The following is a 20,509-nucleotide window of genomic DNA, read 5'->3' as shown; positions in this document are numbered from 1 at the left end:
ACCCAAGCATAATTATAAAACATATTATAAAGTTTTCAAAACCAGTGAAAAATATAATACCTTAACGACAGCCAAAGGAAAGAGGCATATCACGTACAGAAAAACAAACATAAGAATGACAGAGGACTCTTCGCCAGACACTGCGATCCCGAAGGCGCCTGTAAGGTACCGGGAGAAAAAAAACTGTCAATCTGGAATTCTACACGCAGCAAACATAGCTTTCGAAAATAAAGATCTTAGAAACCTCAGCGAATCATTGGCCACACACCTGCACATTGAGAAATTTAAATGAGGTTCTTTGGAGTAAGAAGGATAATGCCAGGTGAGAAGTGGGATGTGCATAAGAGAATGGCAAGCGCCGGAACGATAAATATGGTCAACGTGTGAGGAGGGTTGTGGTGGAAACTTACGTAAAATGAACCAACTAGTCCTGGGAAACACATCCATCCTTTTACAATAGGGCCCCTTAAATGTGATGAAATATGCTCAGCCTCTCGATATAACCTTATGTTAGACTTCGGAACCTTTTCTCCTACTCTAAGCATGGACAGGAAGAAAACCACAAAAATAGACACAAACATCTTCGAAATATGTTATTCCTTTCTTGAGCGTGATGCAGGGCAGGAATCTTAATGCGATGTGGAGTGGAAGATGAGTGAAAAACCGAGGATAAATTTTCCCCACGTCCACAAGCTCCTCTTCCTACTCGTAGGAGATTTTAAGAAATGTTTTATAAAACGAGTCCCAGTTATAAGCTATCTGTGATATCTATTTTAAATACAAAGGCAGATGTTAAAATTACGTGGGTGTGAAAAAGATACACCATCCAAACACTAACCAAAGTAAAGCTGGAAGGGTTATGTGACTTTCAGACAAAATAGATCACAGAACATGGAATAATATAAGAAATAAGAAATATTTCATAATGGTAAAGAAGTCAGTGTATTAAGAAGACATAAGGCATTTGCCACGGAGCGGTCATAGCCGAAGCAGTCATGGGTTGAATGAAAGCTGAAACCACAGTTATGGTTGGAGAGTCAACAGCCTCTCTGAGTAATTGATATAATAAATAACATGTACAAAAACAGGTCGGTAAGGATGCAGAGTCTCGAAAACACGGCTAACTTACTGGCTCACGCCGGTCGGTCACACCACCCGTCAACAGCACGGTACGTGTTCTTTCGAGAGCACGTGGCGTATTCGGCAAGGTAGCCATGGTCCTTCGACAAGTCTCAGCATATCTCAAAGGCTGGGAATTGTACGAAGTGTGTTCTCCAAGAAATACAAAATTAAACTAGAAGCCAATAGCAGAAAAAACGTCTGGTCTACATCCTGATAATTGGACGTGAAACAACATACTGCTACATAACAGATCAGCCAAAGGAGACACAAAAGGGAAATTCGATAATATTTTGAAATGAAGGAAAATAAAAATGCATAATATCGAAATTTATGGTATGCGGCTAGGTAGTACTTAAAGGAAAATTTAGGTTTTAAGTGCTCATTTATATCTAAGCTTATACTTTAAACTAGAAAAAAAAAGGAAAAAATTTAAGTCTACATAGAAGAAGAGTAATAAAGAAGTCAGCCATAATAAAGCAAAATAATGGAGAAAAATAAAACACAAAGCTGGTTTTTGGAAAATATCAATAAAACTGATCAAACTAATAATAAAATTGAATTAAAAAATAAAAAACAAGATAAAGAACAGAACCACCCATATCAGAAGTAGAGGGCAGGCCACCACTACTGATATTAGAAGGAAAATAAAAAATATTTCAGCCTTATAGCAATAAATTTGACAACATAAATGAAATAAATAAGTCCTTGAAAGGCACAAATTATCGCAGTTCACTAAAGATGAAATAGGTCCCCCGAATGGTGCTATATTGATATTTAAAAACCTAGTTAATACTTTAAAATTCCTCATATAGGATATTGCTCGTGTCGAAAGCCGGGGAAGCGTCGGGAGTCTTGTGGGAAAAGTTGTTTTGTGTTTATTTCCACTGGTTTGTTTCAGTAGATACGATAAGTATCGTTTTGTTGACATTTGAAGAAAAAATACAAAAAAGTGTGAAAAAGCATCAAGTCAACTATTACTCAGTTAACAATTTCACAAGGGCACAATTTCGCAAGATTCTGAAAGATGTTATATGTAATACTCTAAAATTCTTTTGTTTTTTTTCATTTTAGGAATCATTACGAGCCATCAGATATGAAATATCTCCGGATAAAGAATATGCCCTTTTTTCATATAATGTGGAACCCGTGAGTAATGCTCTTTTCTGTCTGTAAAAGAATCGTTTCTCTATTCTGATATCTTATGAAGTATTTGAATTTTCCTTCTTAGTGATCTTTGGGTCCTGAACTCGTGGGTCTCTCTTAATGCCACACTGCCATCTAGGAGAGAGGAAAGGGATAAAAATCCCTTTGGCAGGAAAAAAAAAGAAAAGAAAATTGCTCCCGTTAGGGGCTGTTTTATAGGATTTTCTTAGGGGGACGGTAAGAAGTTGTTTTTTTTATAGAGATTTATCTTACCCTTTTGTGTAATTATTTTTCTTGCAATATTCTCAATCACATCATAAATTTTATCCCAAGAACAAAAAAACACCTGGCAGGTTTCTCCCTAAACTGAAATAAAATGCCAATTATCTCTTAGCCATCCCAGTATTCTAGAGACAAGTCAAACTGCCACTTTAATCATAGAGAGGCCCTGTTTTTAGCATGTCACATATGAGCCTCCCACGAAATGTCACCAGAATTTTCCATAAAGTTTCATCCTGGGCTTTAGTGGCAGCCTAAAACTGGGTCTTTCTTTCTTTCTTTTTTTTCCTTTCTTTTAACGTGCTCATATTTTAAAATTAATTTGAGCTCTTTCATTTTAAACGAGGCAGAAGGTGAGATTTATTTAAGTGCAGCAGATGTTCGGCTTGTAAGAGATGAGCAGCTTTAGAAATGTGTGTTTCTGGAACTCTATTTTCTGGCAAATAAAATGCAGGGTCCCGCCTTCCTCCTAGTGCTCCTGACACTGTTCTAACGAGAGTTTCTGAAGCATCCGAGACACGCGGGTACCTGCAGCCCGGGTCTGGGTGGTACCCGGACGGGTCCGAGAGGCTCATCCCCTGTCAGGGTGGAACTCTGCAGAACTCTGTCTTCAGTTTTCCATTTTCTGTATTTTTTTTTAAATATCCATTATATAAAAGTTCCCATTTCCTCCATCGTAATTCTCGGGCGCAGCGGGCCAGCCTTGTCTGCTCAGTCGGGAGGAGTTGGTGCACCTGACGCAGCCTCGTGACTTGGCCCTGCCCCTCCCCACCTCTCGGCCAGCGCAGTGACCCCGGGGCCATGGAGCACGGAGGAGTCCCCCTCTCCTCGTTACCCTTGGAAGCTGCCAACAATAGAGCGGCCACACCTGGACGAGAGAGCAAACTCGGCCGGTGTTTGAAGGCTTTTCACAGGGATGGGCCGATGGCTCTGCCGGGTCACTTGGGGCGCACGGTCAATAGCACACAAAGAGGGTTTTTTTCCCAGAAAAGAAAATGAATCTTTTCATAGCGGGAGCATCCCAGTGGTGAGAACGGTGGCTTTCTGGTCCCAGAAGCCGTCACATGGGGCTTCCGTCTGATTCCGGGGCCTTGGGGAGAGGATTCTCGGGTCTCGTGGGGGACGCGGCGGCCTGAGTGGTGACTCTCGCCTCTGTGTGCGGGAGGATCCCCTCCGGCTCCCCTCCCGTTTCCCAGCGCTTCTTCTAAAAGGGTCCCCTGGGACCTCGTTATGGCTGGTAACGTTCGGGTAAAGAACATTTCGCCAAACGTGGGTGTTCACCATGCGGGACGTTGGCTGTAAACATGAGCCTTTCTCACTCGGCAGCATCGTTGGCCTTTGGGGTAGCAACGTTCAGTTTTTCCCAACTGAGGGAAAATGTAAGAAATTTGGAGTCGATTCAGCAAACTATAAAACAACGAAAACATTGAAAATGGATACTTTTAATTTGAATCGAGAAGTAACCCTTTTTAGTTTGCAAGTACTGAGGAGTTATCATACATCCAGCTCTCCAAGCGAGAATTCTGTCCTTCTGGAGAAAATATTTTGGGAGGAAGAGTGCGGGGTGGTGCAGGAGAAGTTGGGGTTCGATATCAGGACAAACCTTCTAACTGGGTGAGATGCAGGTATTTTCAGAAAAGAGGGTCAGTGGCAGAGAACCTTCCAGGTCTGTAACTCGGAGGACGCAGGATAGGACTTCCTAATCTGTCTTTAATGTCACTATAATTATCCCTGAGTATAAAAACAATTTTTTTTATTCAAATAAATTTGAGAACAACTCGAGTCAAAGTTAAATAAGTTGTGGTTTTTGTTTTTGTTTTTCACTGCAGGATTTTTTGGAGTTTTTTATATTCTCCTGAGGATTGTACAGTATTTCCCAAATGGGTATTAAAATATGGGATTCCTCAGGCGGCGTCATAAGGAAACTAGATGTTTTTCCCCCCCTTTGGATTCACGCTTATCACATTCTTATTTGTGTGTTTCGAAGGCAGCGAGGGTATCTTATTTATATGAACTACCTCAACCTTTCATTACAAAGGCCATAAAATATATTTTTCTATAAACTGATGGTCCAATGACTAGGCATTGCTCATTAAGTACACTAAATTTTCATTTGCAATAAAATTTTAGTGTATCAGGTTACAGTTCCAAGCCAAAAACAAAAAACAAAAAATCCAACATTCCACGTTGCATCAGGAGAATTACAGTCCTTCCAACCCCTAGTTTCTCTGCCGCTCGCCCAGACTTGGAGAACCTGGGTCCACGCGCTTAGCGGCATCGCTGACCCATGTGATCGCGACTGTCGGCCTCTCGTCTGCCAGGGGTCAGCGCATGTCCAGCCACGCTGCTCCGGGGACCAAACGCGAGAGCGTTTGCCATGTACTCGACACGGCACCTGGCAAACAGCGGATGCTCCGGTAACCTTCGTCCACATGTCTCTCCAAAATCCCTCTCCGAGGCCTGGGCGCGGGGCTCACTCCCCAGGAGGACGTGGAGCTTGTGCTAAGTCCCCACGGTGACAGCTCCTCTCACCCTTTCATTCAAAAATGAAAAACGTAGATCCTAATCTGTGCAGAAGAGATAGGCTACCTTCCTCACGGGGCTCGCAGTGCAATCAAGTGAGCGTGTCTTGGTGATGTTCCATGTTTAGGCTGGAAAGGTGGGATCACGCTAATGAGCTTACCTCGTTTTCTCCTAAACTCTTCCGACGCTACTAAAGCTATAACTTGGCGAACGTCCACAAACGAGCTGCTTTTAACTACCTCAGCTCTATGTTTTCTCTGTGGTCTCAAAAGGACTCATTTTAAAAAGTGCGAAAAATTATCGGTTAGATTCGAGAATGAGTGAAGCCAAGCACGTTTTGCCAGGCCTCGGGGTCCTGCAGGTCCATGAATGTTTTGTCTGGAATGTAGAAAACAATGAACAATATTCTGTTTTTACTTAAGTGGTTCCAGTCTGGCAGTTTGCAAAATATGTCTATTTACACCATCTTGTTTCTTCTCAAAAGGCCATTCCTGCCCCAAAAGAGCAAATGTTTCCTACGCGAGTGTTATTTTGTTTCTTCTATATAGAGAATTTTATAACAGTTCTCAATGTGCAGTTTTGAAGGGTTCTCTGGAAACTAAGCTAGATGTTGGGGGAATAGTAATTTTTAAAAAAATTTTTTTGAAAACTCTTCACTAGACTAACTAAAGTGTGGTGATGAGAGAAATCGTCTTTTCACACAAACGTGTCTGAGCAGAACAGCTATGTTCCTGCACACGGCGAAGATCTGACCAACGCGACGAGTTTTAAAAACCCTCTCGGGAGGCAGATGAAGAGTCTAAGTGCGAGATCTTGGATCGCCGAAAAATATTAATGTCATTTTGTGGCTTTCGAGGAGACGAGAGAGATTAGACATGACAGCTCTCCCTCCCCTTCTTTCCCGGAGGAGTCACTAGGCGTCTGTCAAGGAGGTTGCCGTTAATTAAGATTGTTGTTCTTAAAGCCAGTGGAACTTTGTCCAAATAAATCTTGTCCAAATAAATCTTGTCCAAAATCTCTAAATAAAGCATCAGTCAATCACATGATCATGGAGTTAGCAAAACAAGCCAGTGTATTCACTCGGCTGGTCCGTTTTCGTATCGGATACACCGCAAATTACCCCAACACGCGGTGGTGTAAAGCAAGTAACGTGTGTCGTCTCGCGGCGCCCGTGGGCCAGCGTGTGGGCCCGGGTCGGCCGGGTCCCGTGCCTGGGGTCTTCCACAGGCCGCGGTCCAGGCGTCGCTGGGCTGTGAGCCCATCGCGGGGTCACTCGGAGAAGGACCCGTCTCCAGGCTCGCCCCTGGGTGCTGGCGGGGCCGTCGGGGTTCCCACTGGCTGCTGACCAGAGCCCGTCCGCAGCTCCTTGCATCACGGGCATTCCACAGGACGGCTTTGGACCCGGCAGCTGGATCCATCAGGGCGGGAAGCAGGCAGAGCCGAGAGAGCGTCGGCAAGACGGCACTCGGACCGCGTGTGACAGCGTCAGCCGCGACGGCCGCGCATCGCCAGGTCCGGCCACGCGTCGGGCAGGGACCCCGCGGGGGAGTGGACGCCAGCAGGGGCTTCGTGGTCCCGCATGTTTATGCGACGCTCCGTGGTCCTGCAGTCAGCTGAGGGGACGTCGAGTCTGTCCGTTAGAGGGAGCGCTGAGTGAGGTCCCGTCTTCTTCACACGGCGCCCACAGTTTCCAGGCGTTCGAGAAGCCGGGGGGTGGCGATGACAGCCAGTCTCCGGAGACGGCGTGCTGAGCGAGGGTGGGAAACCTGGTTCTTGTCACCGCCTGCGGGTGGCCTGCTGGTGACCCCGGGGGGACCCACACCCCTTGGTTTTTCTGTCGGAAAAACGGAGACACCGGGATGTTCATCGGTGACTCGGGGATGTTCTGCAGACCAACACGGGTCGCACTGTGCGAAGTCAGTGACCGTCGGAAGACCGCGCCCCGCCTGCCTCTGGGTTCCTCGTGGCTTCTCTACCTGTGTGATTTCTTCTTGTTTTGCCATTGTGCTTTCGGGCTCGGTGAGGTAAGGTTGCTGCGTAAATCGTGGAAGTTTTGTCGCCGTGATTCTCTAAAGGACCCAAGGGAAAACCTACTCTGTTTTTTCGTACTAACTGCTTCCAGAATCTCCAATTTAGCAATAAAATTAAAATACAGGGAGAAGTCGTTGGGCCATTAAGTGTAGATATATTTCTCTTGATGTGCTGGTACATTTCTTCAGAGTCTTTTTTTTAAGTTTTGTGCTAGAGAAGGAAAGCGGACAGAGAAATATTATGATGTTCTTTTTGTCGTCGAAGGATCATATATTAGCAGTTAATAATGATGCCTCTTTACTCGTCGGGAAAGTTAATCGAATAATTCGTTATTCCGAACACAGACGGACCTTCCCGGAGGTGGCTCTCATGACCAGGGGTCATTGTCATCGGCTTCCATGTCTCGCAGTGCCTGCTGCCTACAGTGACCCCGCCCGCTGCCCCGCCTGGAAACTCTGGAGGCTCCTTGGGGGGCCGAGCGGCCTCAGGCACCTTCCGCTCAGACAGAGGCAGAGTGGCATTTGTGGGTGGTGCGTCCGTGACGCAGGGGAAGGTAAAGGGCCCCTTAGCTCCTGGTTCCTCCTCCTCCGCTCGTTCGGGCCGCAGGGCTCTTCGGCGTGTGATGTGCATCCGGCGTGCGCGACGAGTCCGTGTTCTCCGCCAGCCTCGCGCACCGTGCCTGTCACCGGAGCCGGGTGGCACCCGCCCTCTGTGGCCGTCGCTCCCCCCACGCGAGCGCCGGGCGGCGTTCCCCACGGGCGGCTGCGACCTCGCGCGTTGCCCGGGGCCTCCGGAGAGGCGTCTGCCCGGGGTACGGGCCGCGCCCCCCGGCGTCGACGTGGCCTCGGGCCCCGCGGGCTTCGCACGCACGTTCGTCCACGCTCCGGGGTTTGCGACGTGGCGGGGCCTCCGCACGCTCCTGCGCTCGGTGCGTGTGCCGTGTTCCTGCACCGCCACACGCATGCTCGGCCCGGAGGCGCCCGCCGCCGACGGCGAGTCTGCCGTTTCCGGGGGCCCGTGTCCCCCGGCCCCCCGGGATCTGTCCTCTGGGATCCGCAGTGACCGCGCGCCCGCGGCCACCACGTGCGCTTGGCGATCGGCCCCGTCCGCGGTGCCGCGCCGAGCGCCGTGTCGGACCCCGAGGAAAACCCGTGTGTCCGCCGCCGCGCCGGCTGCCGCGCGCCCTCTCCGCGGAGTCCCGTGCGGCTCTTCCCCAGGCTCCCACCGAACCCCGCTTTTTCCCACCGTCCCACGCGGAGCCCAGCAGTTCTCGGGGCGGGAGGCGTCTCCTTGCGGGACCGACCTCCCGACCTGTCGCCTCTCCGAGAGGTCGGTGCCGCGAACTCTGAGTCCGAAGGGCGCTTTACCGCCCGCCGGCCGCCGGCGAAGCGCCTGCGCCTTTCCGTTCCTGACGGCGTCTTGCAGTCGGCCACGCGGACGGCCCGGCCGCGCCCGTGGTGGCCAGGACCCTGTCGCGTCCTGACCTCGACCGCCAGGTGCTGGGAACGTCGTCACGGCGACGAGCCGCGCCTCCGCCTTGGCGAGACGAGCTAGAATCTCTCGGGTAGAAGACGTGCGTTTTAGGTGCCCTCCTAACCGGCAGTAAAGTCTGCTGTTCTTCAAATGGCGAAGACGGGGCAGCCCCTCCCCCCCACCTCCTGCCTGAACTCTAGAGCTTCGAGCACCTGCCGAGCCTGGCCGGCCAGCAGCAGAGCCCGCAGCCGGGTGGGGCGTGGCTCCCCTTCCCATGGCCCCCCGCGAGCCCCTCTGGGGGGGGTAGGCGCCCTCCCTGCCTGTCCCTCCAGCCCCCCCATCCCTGCCACTCTCCATCCTCATGCGCCCCCTGCCCTTAGCATTTCTCCCCTTTCCCACCACCTGCCCCCCCCCTCCAGTGGCCCGTGGGGCTCCCCGCCCCGCCACGACCCCCCGCTCCTCCCTGCCACTCCCCTCAGCTTCTCTGTTCTGCCTGTTTATAATTTCCTTGTGTTTTCAAGTCGGTTTAGCCACGGGAAGGCTGGGGGTTGAGGCCATAGCTAAATAATAACGGATCGGCCCCTGACGAGTAAAGGGCCACAGGGCCAAGGTGGTGGTGTGCAGCGGCATTTATTCTCCATCGAGCCCTGACGGAGCCAGAAGCCCAGGGACGACGTGGCCCCGTTTCGAGTGGTTTATTGGTTTTGTAACTCTGTTTTCTCTTCTCTGACAAAGCTGCCGTGTCTTTCTTGGAGACACATGCTGTTCGGGTCTCTGTGGGGTTCCTTTACGGGGTGCACTTGAATTAACGTCAACAGCAAAGCAATCAGTAGACAGTACAGTTCAGCTCTCCTGAAGCAGCCCGAGGTTTCAGCGTTACCCGCTTAGAGCACTTTTGTCTGCAAACAGGAAGGTACGACAAGGACAAGCAGCCTCGCCACAGCCACATCCCGGCGCAGACGGCCTCGCCCGCCACCGGCGAAGGGTGACGCGCTCACGGGGACCTGGCAGGGAAGGGTCTGCGTCTGTGGCGAATGAGCAGGCTGGGACGTTTCCGATGCTGCCGCTTAAAGGTCTCGGAAGAGGCCCGACGGCGCCCCGGCGGGACCGACCTCAGGGCCGACAGCGGCCGGGCCGCGGCCTTGCGCCTCGTGGGCGTTCACGCCTGGGCGTGGTGGGCGTGCGGTCGCCCTGAGGGTCGTACCCGGCACAGCACGTTGCGTGTTCCTGCTGTGACTGAGGGTCTCCTGACAGTGACCCGGTAAGTCGGACTCCCCGAGGGCGGGGCCTGAGAGCTGGTTCTCTGTACAGGGTCCCAGGGGATTCTCGGCGGGGCCGGGATTGCGAGCCGGGAGTCTCCCACGGCGGGTCTCGGGCGTCAGGCACGTGCCCGCCTGGAGCACCTGTGAGCAGGTCTGTACGGCCTTGGCGGAATGCGGACACAAAGCCGGGGAGACCCGATGCGCTCAGCCGGGGCGCACCCAGGAAGCCGTGCCTTGGCAGGCAGCAGGCTGTGTGGGGGCCGCTGGCCGAGCGGCTCCGCTGGGGAGCCCCCCGCAGAAGAGCCTGGAGCCCCGTCCGAGTCCCAGGGAGCCACGCCGGCTAATGAGCACCAGAGTTCATCGCCCCGTGCCACATAGCGAAGGGCTCTTCCCGAGGCGCTCCTCAGAGGACCTCACGCCTGTGCCAGACATGCTCGCGGTGCTGGCCGGTCACCTCGGTGCGTCCCATCACAATCGCGCATCTGACAGCGCCACCCCCCCCCCCCCATCGCGCCCTGGTTTAAAATTCGTCTCAAAGGCAAAACGCCCTGCGATTCCGCAGATAGTTTTGGAGTCGTCGACACCAGGTGTGTCCCGAGCCCTTTCGTGTGGAACGCAGAATTCCTCTCGGCGCAGAATCGCCAGTCAGCGTGGGAGACCCGGCGTGGGAGACCCGGAGCGAGCTCGGCGCAGCGCGAGGCCGCGTTTCGCGTGCGGCACGTGCGAGGGGTGCGCGGGGGTCGCGCTCGCTGTGCGGGAGCCTTCCTCCTCCTGACACCGCCCGTGGAAGCTTCTCCGCAGCGTTTAAAGCCGGCGTCGTCTTATCCTGGGTTAGAGACCCTCCTCCATTTGTTGTTACACGCGGATGTCGTGGGAGGCGGCGGGGGAGGAAGAATGCTGGACCCCCCGCCCCCGGGCTCCGGGCCGGGCACGGCCTGGGGACCTGAGGCATGTGGGCGCTTCAGCGCACCCTCTGACAAAGGGGGGGCGCGCGGACGTGTCCTCGGCCCGCGGAGATTGAATGCCGGGGGACCCTCTCCACTCCCTTGACACTCTTTCACCAAACGAGAGACCCCGACGGTCACACGCCACCTTCCCTGTCTGTCCTTGGAAGTAAGTTTCATGCACTTGACCCTCAGTGTCACGAGAGACCGGGAGTCAAGGTCGGGAAATACGCTAGGCGCGGCCACGAAGTGGCCAGGAGCCGCCGCGGCAGGAACCCCGCAAGGCGCATGACGCCCGCGGCCCGGCCGTCCTCCTGCCTTCCCGCGGTGCCCCCGAACCCGCCGGGCGTCCTGCGCCGTCCTCCGTGATTTCAGCCGGCTGACAACTGGCCGCTTTCCCGGCCAGCCGGTTGGCTGCAGCGTTAATCATCTCAGAGTCGTGCTCTTCCTGAGGCTGTCCCCTCTCGGCAGATAGGGGGACGGTGGCCTAGGGCAGGAGAAGTTTTCTTCTCAACACAGGACAGGAGCCACAATTTTTGAGTGGCGCGTGAGAAGACTTTGACCCCCCGGTTCCCTTCCTTCGACCTAACGTGACCTTGGACCAGTCCGTTTGCCTCTCTGAGCCTCAGTTTCTTAACTCAAAAGGCAAAGCGAGAACGAGCTGCCCCAGCCACAGGAGCAGGTGTCGGGAGGGTCACATTAAAGGATACCGGAAACTGCTTTTGTAAATTTCGAAGACTTATACAACGTAAGGGAGTTTTGCTGATTTTTATCTTGCCTCTCCACAAGGCTGGTCCTGCATGTGAGAAAAAGGAGACGGTAAACACAGCAAGAAAAAAAAAAAGGAAAAAAAGTCTCGTGTTCTCAGGCAGAATCGGGACTGAGCCAGCGCCAAGGCCTGGCAGACAGCAAATGGAAAAGGCGGCGAAGGGGGAAATTAGCTGCCAGGACCAGTGTGAAATCGGGTTTTCGTTTCTCGGTGGCCGGCCGAGGAGAGGACAAGGGTGTGACAGAGCGTGGAAGAAGTCGGGACTCGCTGCCGTGTGCGTCCTCGAAAACTCACGAGGAGCTCGGTCCTCATGGGTCGCTTCCCGCACGTTTCTCCCGAGCCACGCCGTGACCGGCTCCGTTTGTCTTCGGGAGGCGAGCCTCAAACGCATGGACGGGCTACTGGAATTAAAACGTCCAGGCGGAGACGGGAGGAAAGGACCAAAAAAAAAAAAAAACCACTCGGCTGTTTCCGGATGTCACAGATGCACTCGAAATGGATACTGGGAAACGCAGTTGGCATCGCAAGCGAAATTGTCCCTGGCGGCCTCCGGGCTCTGCTTCCTGGGCTTGGACGTTCTCATCGCGTTGTGTTTGCACGGACCTTCTCGCAGTGACGCGTCCCTGAGAGCCTTTCGTGTGACGAGGACACACGGGACGGAAGAGGTGTTCTTCTCCCGTAACAAGGTCGACGAATGGGCATGGGCCGCGACGGAGTGACTCAGAGCGCGTCGCCGACGGGGAGGGCTCTCCGCGGCTCGGACTCTCCAGCGAGGCGCAGCGTCGCAGAGCCTCCCGCGGTGAGGCCTCGCGCTCGGAGTCCCCAGCCTTCGCCGGCCCGTGCCCTCCGCTCCTGCGCGGCCCTGGGCTCCGGGCGGCGTTTCCGTGTCCTGGAAGAGGACGTTCAGATGGCTGCGTTGGCTCATCGTCCTCCTGCCCGTCCGCTTTTAAAGAGTGGCACGTGCGTCGTGATCGCGCTTGGGTTTTGAAGGGACCGTCTGTGGCACCTGTGCTCGCCATCTGCTCTGGAAGCTTCCGCCACGGGCTTCGCCTGCCCGCCCCGCATCTCCGGCTTCCTCTGTCTCTCTCTCGTTCTTCTTTGAATCTTTCTAATGAGTGATGCAGTGTTCAGGGTATTTTATTATACTTCTCATCCATTTATGCCTTTTTTTTCCCCTCTCTCTGCCCGGCGATACAGACCTAAAATTGAAAATAGATAGTTCTCTGCTCTTTTAATCTTCTTACCGTTGCCCCTAAGAGGTTATTCTAATCTGGTCTTCCTTTTTCTCCTCGGTTCCACTCAGAAGACACCCACAGAGCTGAATTTCAGGGTCATTTAGCATATTTAAAGAAGGATGCGAAGAGATGAGTCTAGATGTTTGCTTGCCATGGCGTAGCCAGGGGATTAATTGAAACCGCTGTTCCCGGAGGGGTTTAAAAAACAGAACTCCAGCCAGGAAAGAGCGTGTGTCTTCTCTTTGCATGCTGATGACGTCTGTTGCTATTCCAAATGCCTCCGTGACAGCGACCAAATTGGACTTGTAACCGGGCCGTGGACAGACGAACCCTGTCCTCGGGCGGTTTCAGTGCAGTGTTCAGGGAGAGACAGACCGCAGATCAGACCGTGCTTCAGATTCGATTGTCCGGGTGTCCAGAGGCCGCCCCCCCACTCCAGATGCTTTAGCCGAGACCCGCTTTCTTCGGCTTGCATGTCCCCACCAGCTGGTCGCTGAACGCTGACTCCCGCGGGCTGCCCTCTCCCAGACCCCGCACAGGGAGAGGAGAGGAAGCGAAACACGACTCTCAAGGGGCTCAGAGGGACAGTCGAGATCTGGGAGTTACGGGATTTTGGAAACACTGTTTTATTTTGTTGCGGTGGTTTTGAAAGCCACACCTCCCCTTGCAGTGAGTCCTGAGTGTACCGACCACCCTCTGAGCTGACCCACACAGAGGGGACAGCAGTGTGCCCACTGCGGCCCGAGTCGGCGTCTCCTCTCATTGAGGACGCGCTGCGGAATTGGGCGCAATTGACAGAAACCTCCCAAAGCACACGGGTCGCCCTGTCCCGCCGGGTCTGGCTGACTGCGCACCAGCCCTGATGGCCACGGCGTCCTTGCTAGTTCTGGGCTACATTTGGCTGAGCTGGAGATCCATGTCCCCAATTCCATCACAAACCAGGTGGCTCTAGAGATGAGCCCAGCCTCAGGCTGCCCTGTAAACGTGTGCGAATGAGGAAAACAAAATAAACAGATTATGCAGATTAACTTCCCAAGTAAATAAAGGGCTTTGCCCCCAAGTAACCTACTTTTGGCCCATTGATGTTTGCTAGAGGTGACCTTGATTTACAAAATATCATAACCACCTTGTTTGTCTCAACGGTTTCTTTGTTTTATTCTTTGTTTCAGATCTATCAACACTCCTATACTGGATATTATGTCCTGAGCAAAATTCCTCATGGGTAAGATTGTTTTTTTCATTTTCTTTTAATGAGAAATTTGCAGAACAAAGCCAAGGGCAGAAAACTCTGACGAGTTGCTTAATTCTTCCGGAATTAAGGGCAGGAAGTGGGACACCTTGACTTTTGACAGCAAAGCACCCCGATGGTGTGGGGCCTCTGTGACTCCTCCCTAGGTAACTACAGCCAGAATCCAGGGGTCACGTGAGCTCAGCCCTTGCCATTTGCGATGCCCACTTCCTAGGCCAACTCCGCCCACCCGGTGCTCTGGTCCTGTGACCGTGACCATGACCGTGACCGTGACCAGTAATCAGCTGCAGGAATGGGGGACCAGCCCGGGGTCTCCAGCAAAGTCTCCTGGTTCCATGCATAATTGAGAGGGAGGCACCCCTGAGCTCGTCGGTCTCTCAAAAACATGATAGGGACCCAAAAGTGTGAGGGGGAGGAGGGAAGGAGAGCACACGTCACGCTGGGAGGTTCTCAGCGCCGGGCAGACAGACCCTCACGCGGCGTGGGGCTCGCCATCAGGAGCTCATCCGAGGAGCCAGAGGTCGGGAGACCTGGAAAGTTCGCTGAAGCCGTTTGCAGAGTGAGACGCACAGAAGCGCCGTTTCAGAGCGGGGCAGGAGGGGTGGGAATGACCTGCCATTCTTCCCTTCTCTGCCCCCAACCCCTCCTCCGTCTCCCTCCCTCTCCCCTTCCCTCCCCTACTGCGTTCCCCTACTGCGTGCCCCCCCCAACCCTGCCCTTCTCCTCCCTACCCTCCTGGATTGGGAAATATTCAAAAGACTTGGATCGGCTGCTGGCCCTGTTATGTAGGTTCTCCTGAGTACTTAGGGAGACACTCCCTAATTTTTCCAGGCAAATCTGAATGAAGCCCAGGACTCGCCAACCAGTATTGTCCCAAAGGACAGTGGTGATCGCAGCATGGCAGGCTTAGGTAGAACATGGGCACAGGAAAGCACAGGAAATAATTTCATTTGGACTAAAGACAAATGAAAATTGCATGTATTTATGCAGCAAAATGTGATTAATGGTTTTTGTTGGATTATGAGGAAAATCAAGCCCAAAGGAAACAAAGATGACCCATTGTAGTTAAACACAAAGTGCCCACAGGCATTTTTTCATTTAAAGCATATTTCAAATGGAAACGCAAGTGTTTTTTTATTTTGGGGGGGGGGGGTTTCTAAGGAGGAATCATTCTGTTATTTTTCAAGCAGATCTGCAGCTGCAAAGGTCACGGCAGGCAGAGAATGATTATGTCTGGAGATTTATCGACTCCTTCTGGGAACAATAGAATTTACTGTAGATGATGGCTGTTTCATTCCATCTTATATAAATTTGTAAAACTCCAAAGTCTAAAGCATTTATGCTTAACACGTTGTGTTAATATTTTACCGCACCTGTCAGAGCTTAGGAGAAATAGATTCCAAGAAACTGGCTCAAGAGTTTGCCAGATGAGCCGCAGACCTGAGGACAAGGCGGTCTGTGGTGACGACGGTTTCAGTATCACTACCAGAATCCACCATCGCTGATGCCAACAGATAACGAGCTGTTTGGGGGATTTCTAAAACAATCGTAACAATCAGTGCCTTCGGTCACTGACTTTCATGCGCCTTTACTCAGCACAACAGCCCTGCAAGAGAAGCACCCTTATCCCCAGTCCCCAGTGAGAGCCCCGAGCGGCTAAGTCACTGCTGGACCCGTCGCAGTTAGCACACAGCAGAGCTAGAATCCCAGCCCAGACTGGCCGACTCAGACCCCGGGCCCTCCGACAGCCCCCTGGGGTTACATTGTAGCCGTAAATATCAGATTCTAGCGCTGCTAAATTGTTTCTTTTCTAAGGACTCACATGATTGAAAGATGTGGCTGGTTACTTGTTACATTCACCAGAAACACTGCCTGGTGGGTGAGGAAGTCGGTGGGCCACCCCCTCACCCTGGAAACTGACACAGCAGCTCCAAAAACGGCATTGCCCGACCTCCTAATGCTTCCTGTGTGTCATGAGATCGTTTATGGAAGATGCATCATTTAATTAATTTCAGATACAGTCAGAAACCTTAGTCTCCTATCAATGAGGCAGTGGACTTCCGAGCTAATGAGCCTTTAAGCCTCCAGTCTCCGCAGCTCCAGCCTCCAAAAGGAGTTTGCTGACCCCTCCAAGTCAGGTGTGCGAGGGCGCCCCTGATGGCAGGAGGTGGACACGGCCCGAATTTGAGGCTTACGCGCCAGGGGTTACAGGTGTAGAGGAAAGCACAGCTGTCCTTTTAAAATGAAAAGTCTATTAAAATATTTTAATGTACATTACTCACAGTACAGAAAAACCGGGGAGCTCTTCTTGGTTCTTCTGAAAACGTAGGTCTATACCCTTTCCACAAATTTCATCGCCAAATCTTTCACATCAGGCCAGGAGCGGTTCAGTCTGCAGCATGAGATGATTTGTCATTTATAACTCGATTTATTTTTCTTAGCTCCAGGCTTTGCAACCAGTCACAGAGAAGGGCCGAATTAAATTTTCAGTGCCCTGCCTGTGAATTCTGGTCTTCTTTCCTTCCACCGGGGGCAAAGAAAATTGGGGATGGTGTACGCAGAGAGAATTGGGGACGGGGTACGCAGAGAGAATCGGGGATGGTGTACGCAGAGAGAATCGGGGACGGGGTACGCAGAGAGAATCGGGGACGGGGCACGCGTATTCCCTGTGTCTCCCCTGAGCTCACCGTCACAGGCGTTGGCTTCCCCTGCCCCAGTTTGACCTCTGTGGCTGGAGCCGGGCAGAATCCCTTTTCCAAGTAATAAGAATCCCAAGACAGCGGCGTTTTCATCAAGTCAAAAATGTGGTGCCTAAGGGTAGGTTTGTTTGACTTTCGGATACTACATTTTTCAGAAATGGTGTTCTTGGAGGGCGTTTATCTTTTACACAGGTTCATTTGTCAAAGTAGAACCAAAGCTAGTTCTTTTTAACATAAAGTATTGCACTAAGACTTTATATCCGAATTCCAACAAAATAAAGCAGTCTTCCACCATAAAGATTAGGGCCGGCTTCGTGTTCTCTACAGGGTCCATCCTGTGTCTTCACAGCGGTGTTTTTTTATTCACTTGGCTGCTCTTGACACATTCACGACATGACTATTTCCTTCTTGAATTAGTTGCCCTCTTGCCTTGAGCCCTTTTGAAAAAAAAGAAAACATATTTTTAAAAAAGAAATACCTAGCCTTATACTCACTGAGATCATTCTGAAAGTCCCAGGGACTGGAGAAAATCAACTCTTTCCGTACCAGAAACCAACCTGGGGGAATGTGGCGATATTCCGGGGTTTAACAAACAGAGTGATAACAGAACAGAAACAGAGTAGATGTGGGGGGCATTTTTGTTGATGCGCCAGGCCGTCCTCTGGGGCCATTTTTGCCCTAATTTTGCATGTTTACCAATATTGTTGAGGCACCAAACAAAACTGCATAAGGTCATGTTTCTTTGGCATTCTGGTTGACTCCGGAAGTTACACTCTGCATCAGCGGGAATGATAAACTGAGACACAGACCCCTCCCGCCTGCGCGTCTCCCTAACTTCATGGGCTGCAGAGCTGCGTACAGCAGGTACCGAGGCGCGTGACGTTCCCATGATGCCCAGCGCCTGGCCCATCGCGACCCAGGAGTAAAGAACTGAAGTCCTGTTGTTGTGCAGACGTGACTTTGAATCCCCAGTGGGCCACTGACTTAGGCTGTGACCTTCAGATCACCTTTTGAAAGAGGTTAACGGTGCCACCTGCTAGGTACATTATAAGAATTTTGCTTCCAGGGAACTCTTGGGAGTGTGGTGTTTGTTAACGTTGTTCTATGTGCCCGATACATAGACCTGGTCTCCTGATTAAATACGACCAGGCTTTACATTCTGGCCAGCTCAAATCCTTGGTTACAAAGAAAGCAATGATACGCCCCTGTATGATAAAATTCCCCTTCATCGTTTTTCAAAACTAAGGCTTGTTCTGTGATACTCAGATAATTATAATGCATACGTGATTTTAGCTTCTCACAGAAGAGATGTCTGCGGCCTCACTATCCACAGTCCATACATCTTTTACCTCTCCCTGACCTGCTGCGATAAGTTTTTAAGGCATTCTTGTTTTGCCTCCCACGGAAGCAGAGAAGTCAACAAATCTTTATCGAAGTGCTGTACCGAACAACAAAAGCAAGGTCGCTATCCTTCAGAAGGTCAGGATCGTGTCGAGAGAAAAGGCAGAGGCCTGTGCGACAGTCCGTAATTCAGGGCCCGAGTGAGTATCGTCAACACCGGACACCACAGGAGAGGGGGTTGTGGGCACCGGGGGCGTCACGGAGGGTCTCGAAATGAAGTCTGGGGTGAACTGAGCCTCAGAGTTGAGGACGTGTTTTGTTTTGCTTCTAACAGATGGAGACGGGCAGGAGGTATTCCAGGCCGGGTCGATCTTTAAACAGGCTTGGCTTCTGCGATGAGCCGGCCGCTTCCCGGAACCAGTGGGGGACCGGGCTGGAGCAGGGGTGTTCCCAGGGGACTCTGCATGGGCAGAGGCAGGGCAGGGTGTGTTTGGAGGGAGCGCCTGCATGTGGAGGGCCTCACACCACCCAGTGATGGTCTTCACAGCAAGAACACACTGAGCGCTCCGGGCAGACAGAGGCCTGGTGGAGGCGGCGGGCTTCCCTTAGCTTCACACTTGTGTGTGGGGTAGAGGGGAAGGGAGGACAGGTGGGGGGCGCAGATTCAGCGAGGGGGGCCGGCGGTGGCAACGAAGGCGTGGGGCGAGGGGCACTCGGCCCCTGCAGGAGCCTCACTAACCGTGACGTGGGGTGGCTGGCGCCTCGTGCAAAATGAAGACAGAATTCCAGGGTTTGTTTTCTGTGTGCCTTTAATGAAATCTTTGGCGGCCTGTGTCCTGCTGTGAGGTGAGCAGGTGCATGAGGAGACGCACAGGACCAAGTCCACGGGCAGCGGCACGAAGTCTCGGCCCCCGGGGCGCAGTGCGCTTTCCTCCCAGGCTCTCTGCTCCCGCGTGTGCCCTGGGCTGCTGCTCGGCTCTGCGGGGCAGGCAGCCTGCCCTGCGGCCAGCAGTCACCGAGCCGCATTGTGCATATACCTCGGGGAGGTCAGCGGCCTGGAGCCGAGATGCAGATGGCAGGGTTGTTCTCGAAAGGACGCTGGCATGGGGGGCGGGGCGCAGAGGCCCGCGGTCCCTAGCTGGGCGTGGTTTCAGCACCATGGACAGAGCCCCTGCCTGGGCTGCTGCTGTCTCTCCTCCCTTCCCGCCCGCCCCCTTCTCTCCCTCCCTCCCTGTCTCTGAAAAGCAAACTGGAGAGACACGAGCAGTGGAGTCAGGCGGATCCGGGGACCAGCCCCCCTCCCTGCGTGATCGTGGGGAAGCCACCTGGCTCCCCCGGGCACATCACTGAGCGTGTGTGATGGAAAGCAGACATCTGACTCAGGGTTCACGTGGAGGGGACACGAAACGGCCCCCGAAGGACCCGCGCCCCGCACCATGCCCCCGCGTTCAGACGGAAAATGAGTTTCGACCTCGACGTCAACTCCGATCGAGGGCAGCGGCCTCCCGTGGACAGACGAGCACGCGCGGATCACGCGTGTGCGGGCCCAGGCTCGCCGCAGCTCAGCTTCCTTATGACGAAACTCATGCTTTTCGAATAAGTTTTCAATACGGACGTAATCCCGTCCCTGGCCGCCAGGGGCATGTCGCCGTCTTTCCTGGAATGTCCTCTAAATGCAGCCGTCCCGGGAGTCTTGCGTGGCTGGCTTCCTCGTCAGCGTAACTGCTCCCCCAGTCCCCCCACGTGCTCGCGTGGGGAGTGGAGCGCCCCGCGGGCGTGCCGGAGCTGGCTGCACACTCACCACTGACGCTTGTGTAGCTTCCGGCCCGGGGCTGTTTCGGAGGAAGCGGCTGTGAATTTCACATGGACACGTTCTCCTGGAAGCGGCACCGCTGGCTCGTACAGAAAATGCGGTTTAACTCGATACGCTGCCAAATCGTCATCCGAAGTGGCCGTGGTCTTTAGGCCCCCTTTTTAAAATTCACTGCCCTGACGGGCTGGGGCTTTGGCCCCCATCGCTGGGCGATGCCCAGAGTCCTGTCCCAGGACACCAGCCTGTCCTGTCCCCGGCCTGTCTCCTGCCCCCTTGTGGACACTCGGGGTAAGGCCATCTGGCCTGACCGCGTTGCTGGTCCCCACACTTACTCTCTTCGGGGCACTCTGTAAAGGACAGGTCCACTGAGGAAGTAAGTGGCGGGCTTATCAGGAAGTGGGGGGCATAGGGAGCGGGGGACACGCGGCCGCAGCCTGCAGCTGCTCTCCGCCCAGCGAGAAGGCCGAAGGCGCCCTCCCCGGGACTGCTCAGAGCTGACCTTCTCGCAGACACCGAGGTTTGGCCAACGAGTTCCCAGCTGCTAGTGCAAAGGTCAGGTTGTCCGCACGTCCGCGCGGCCCTACTGCGAACAGCTGCTGACCTTCTGGAAAGCGCGGCGTGGTTTC

At 53.2% G+C, this 20,509-nt stretch overlaps 1 protein-coding gene across 5 annotated transcripts in view; it reads left to right on the top strand.

The window, feature by feature from the left end:
* Nucleotides 1-20,509, top strand: part of DPP6 (dipeptidyl peptidase like 6) — a 320,383-nt gene that overhangs the window by 240,144 nt on the left and 59,730 nt on the right. For all 5 annotated transcript variants that reach the window (XM_036230619.1, XM_036230620.1, XM_036230618.1 and 2 more), the window contains exons 5-6: nt 2,194-2,268; nt 13,951-14,003. In XM_036230619.1, coding sequence (XP_036086512.1) covers nt 2,194-2,268; nt 13,951-14,003 — 128 coding nt within the window. The remainder of the gene's footprint in view (nt 1-2,193; nt 2,269-13,950; nt 14,004-20,509) is intronic.

This window comes from Rousettus aegyptiacus, unplaced genomic scaffold (genome assembly GCF_014176215.1).
Source record: "Rousettus aegyptiacus isolate mRouAeg1 unplaced genomic scaffold, mRouAeg1.p scaffold_m13_p_13, whole genome shotgun sequence".
Lineage (NCBI taxonomy): Eukaryota > Metazoa > Chordata > Mammalia > Chiroptera > Pteropodidae > Rousettus > Rousettus aegyptiacus.
Note: the sequence above shows the minus strand (reverse complement) of the source record. Positions and strands in the feature narration are given on the sequence as shown.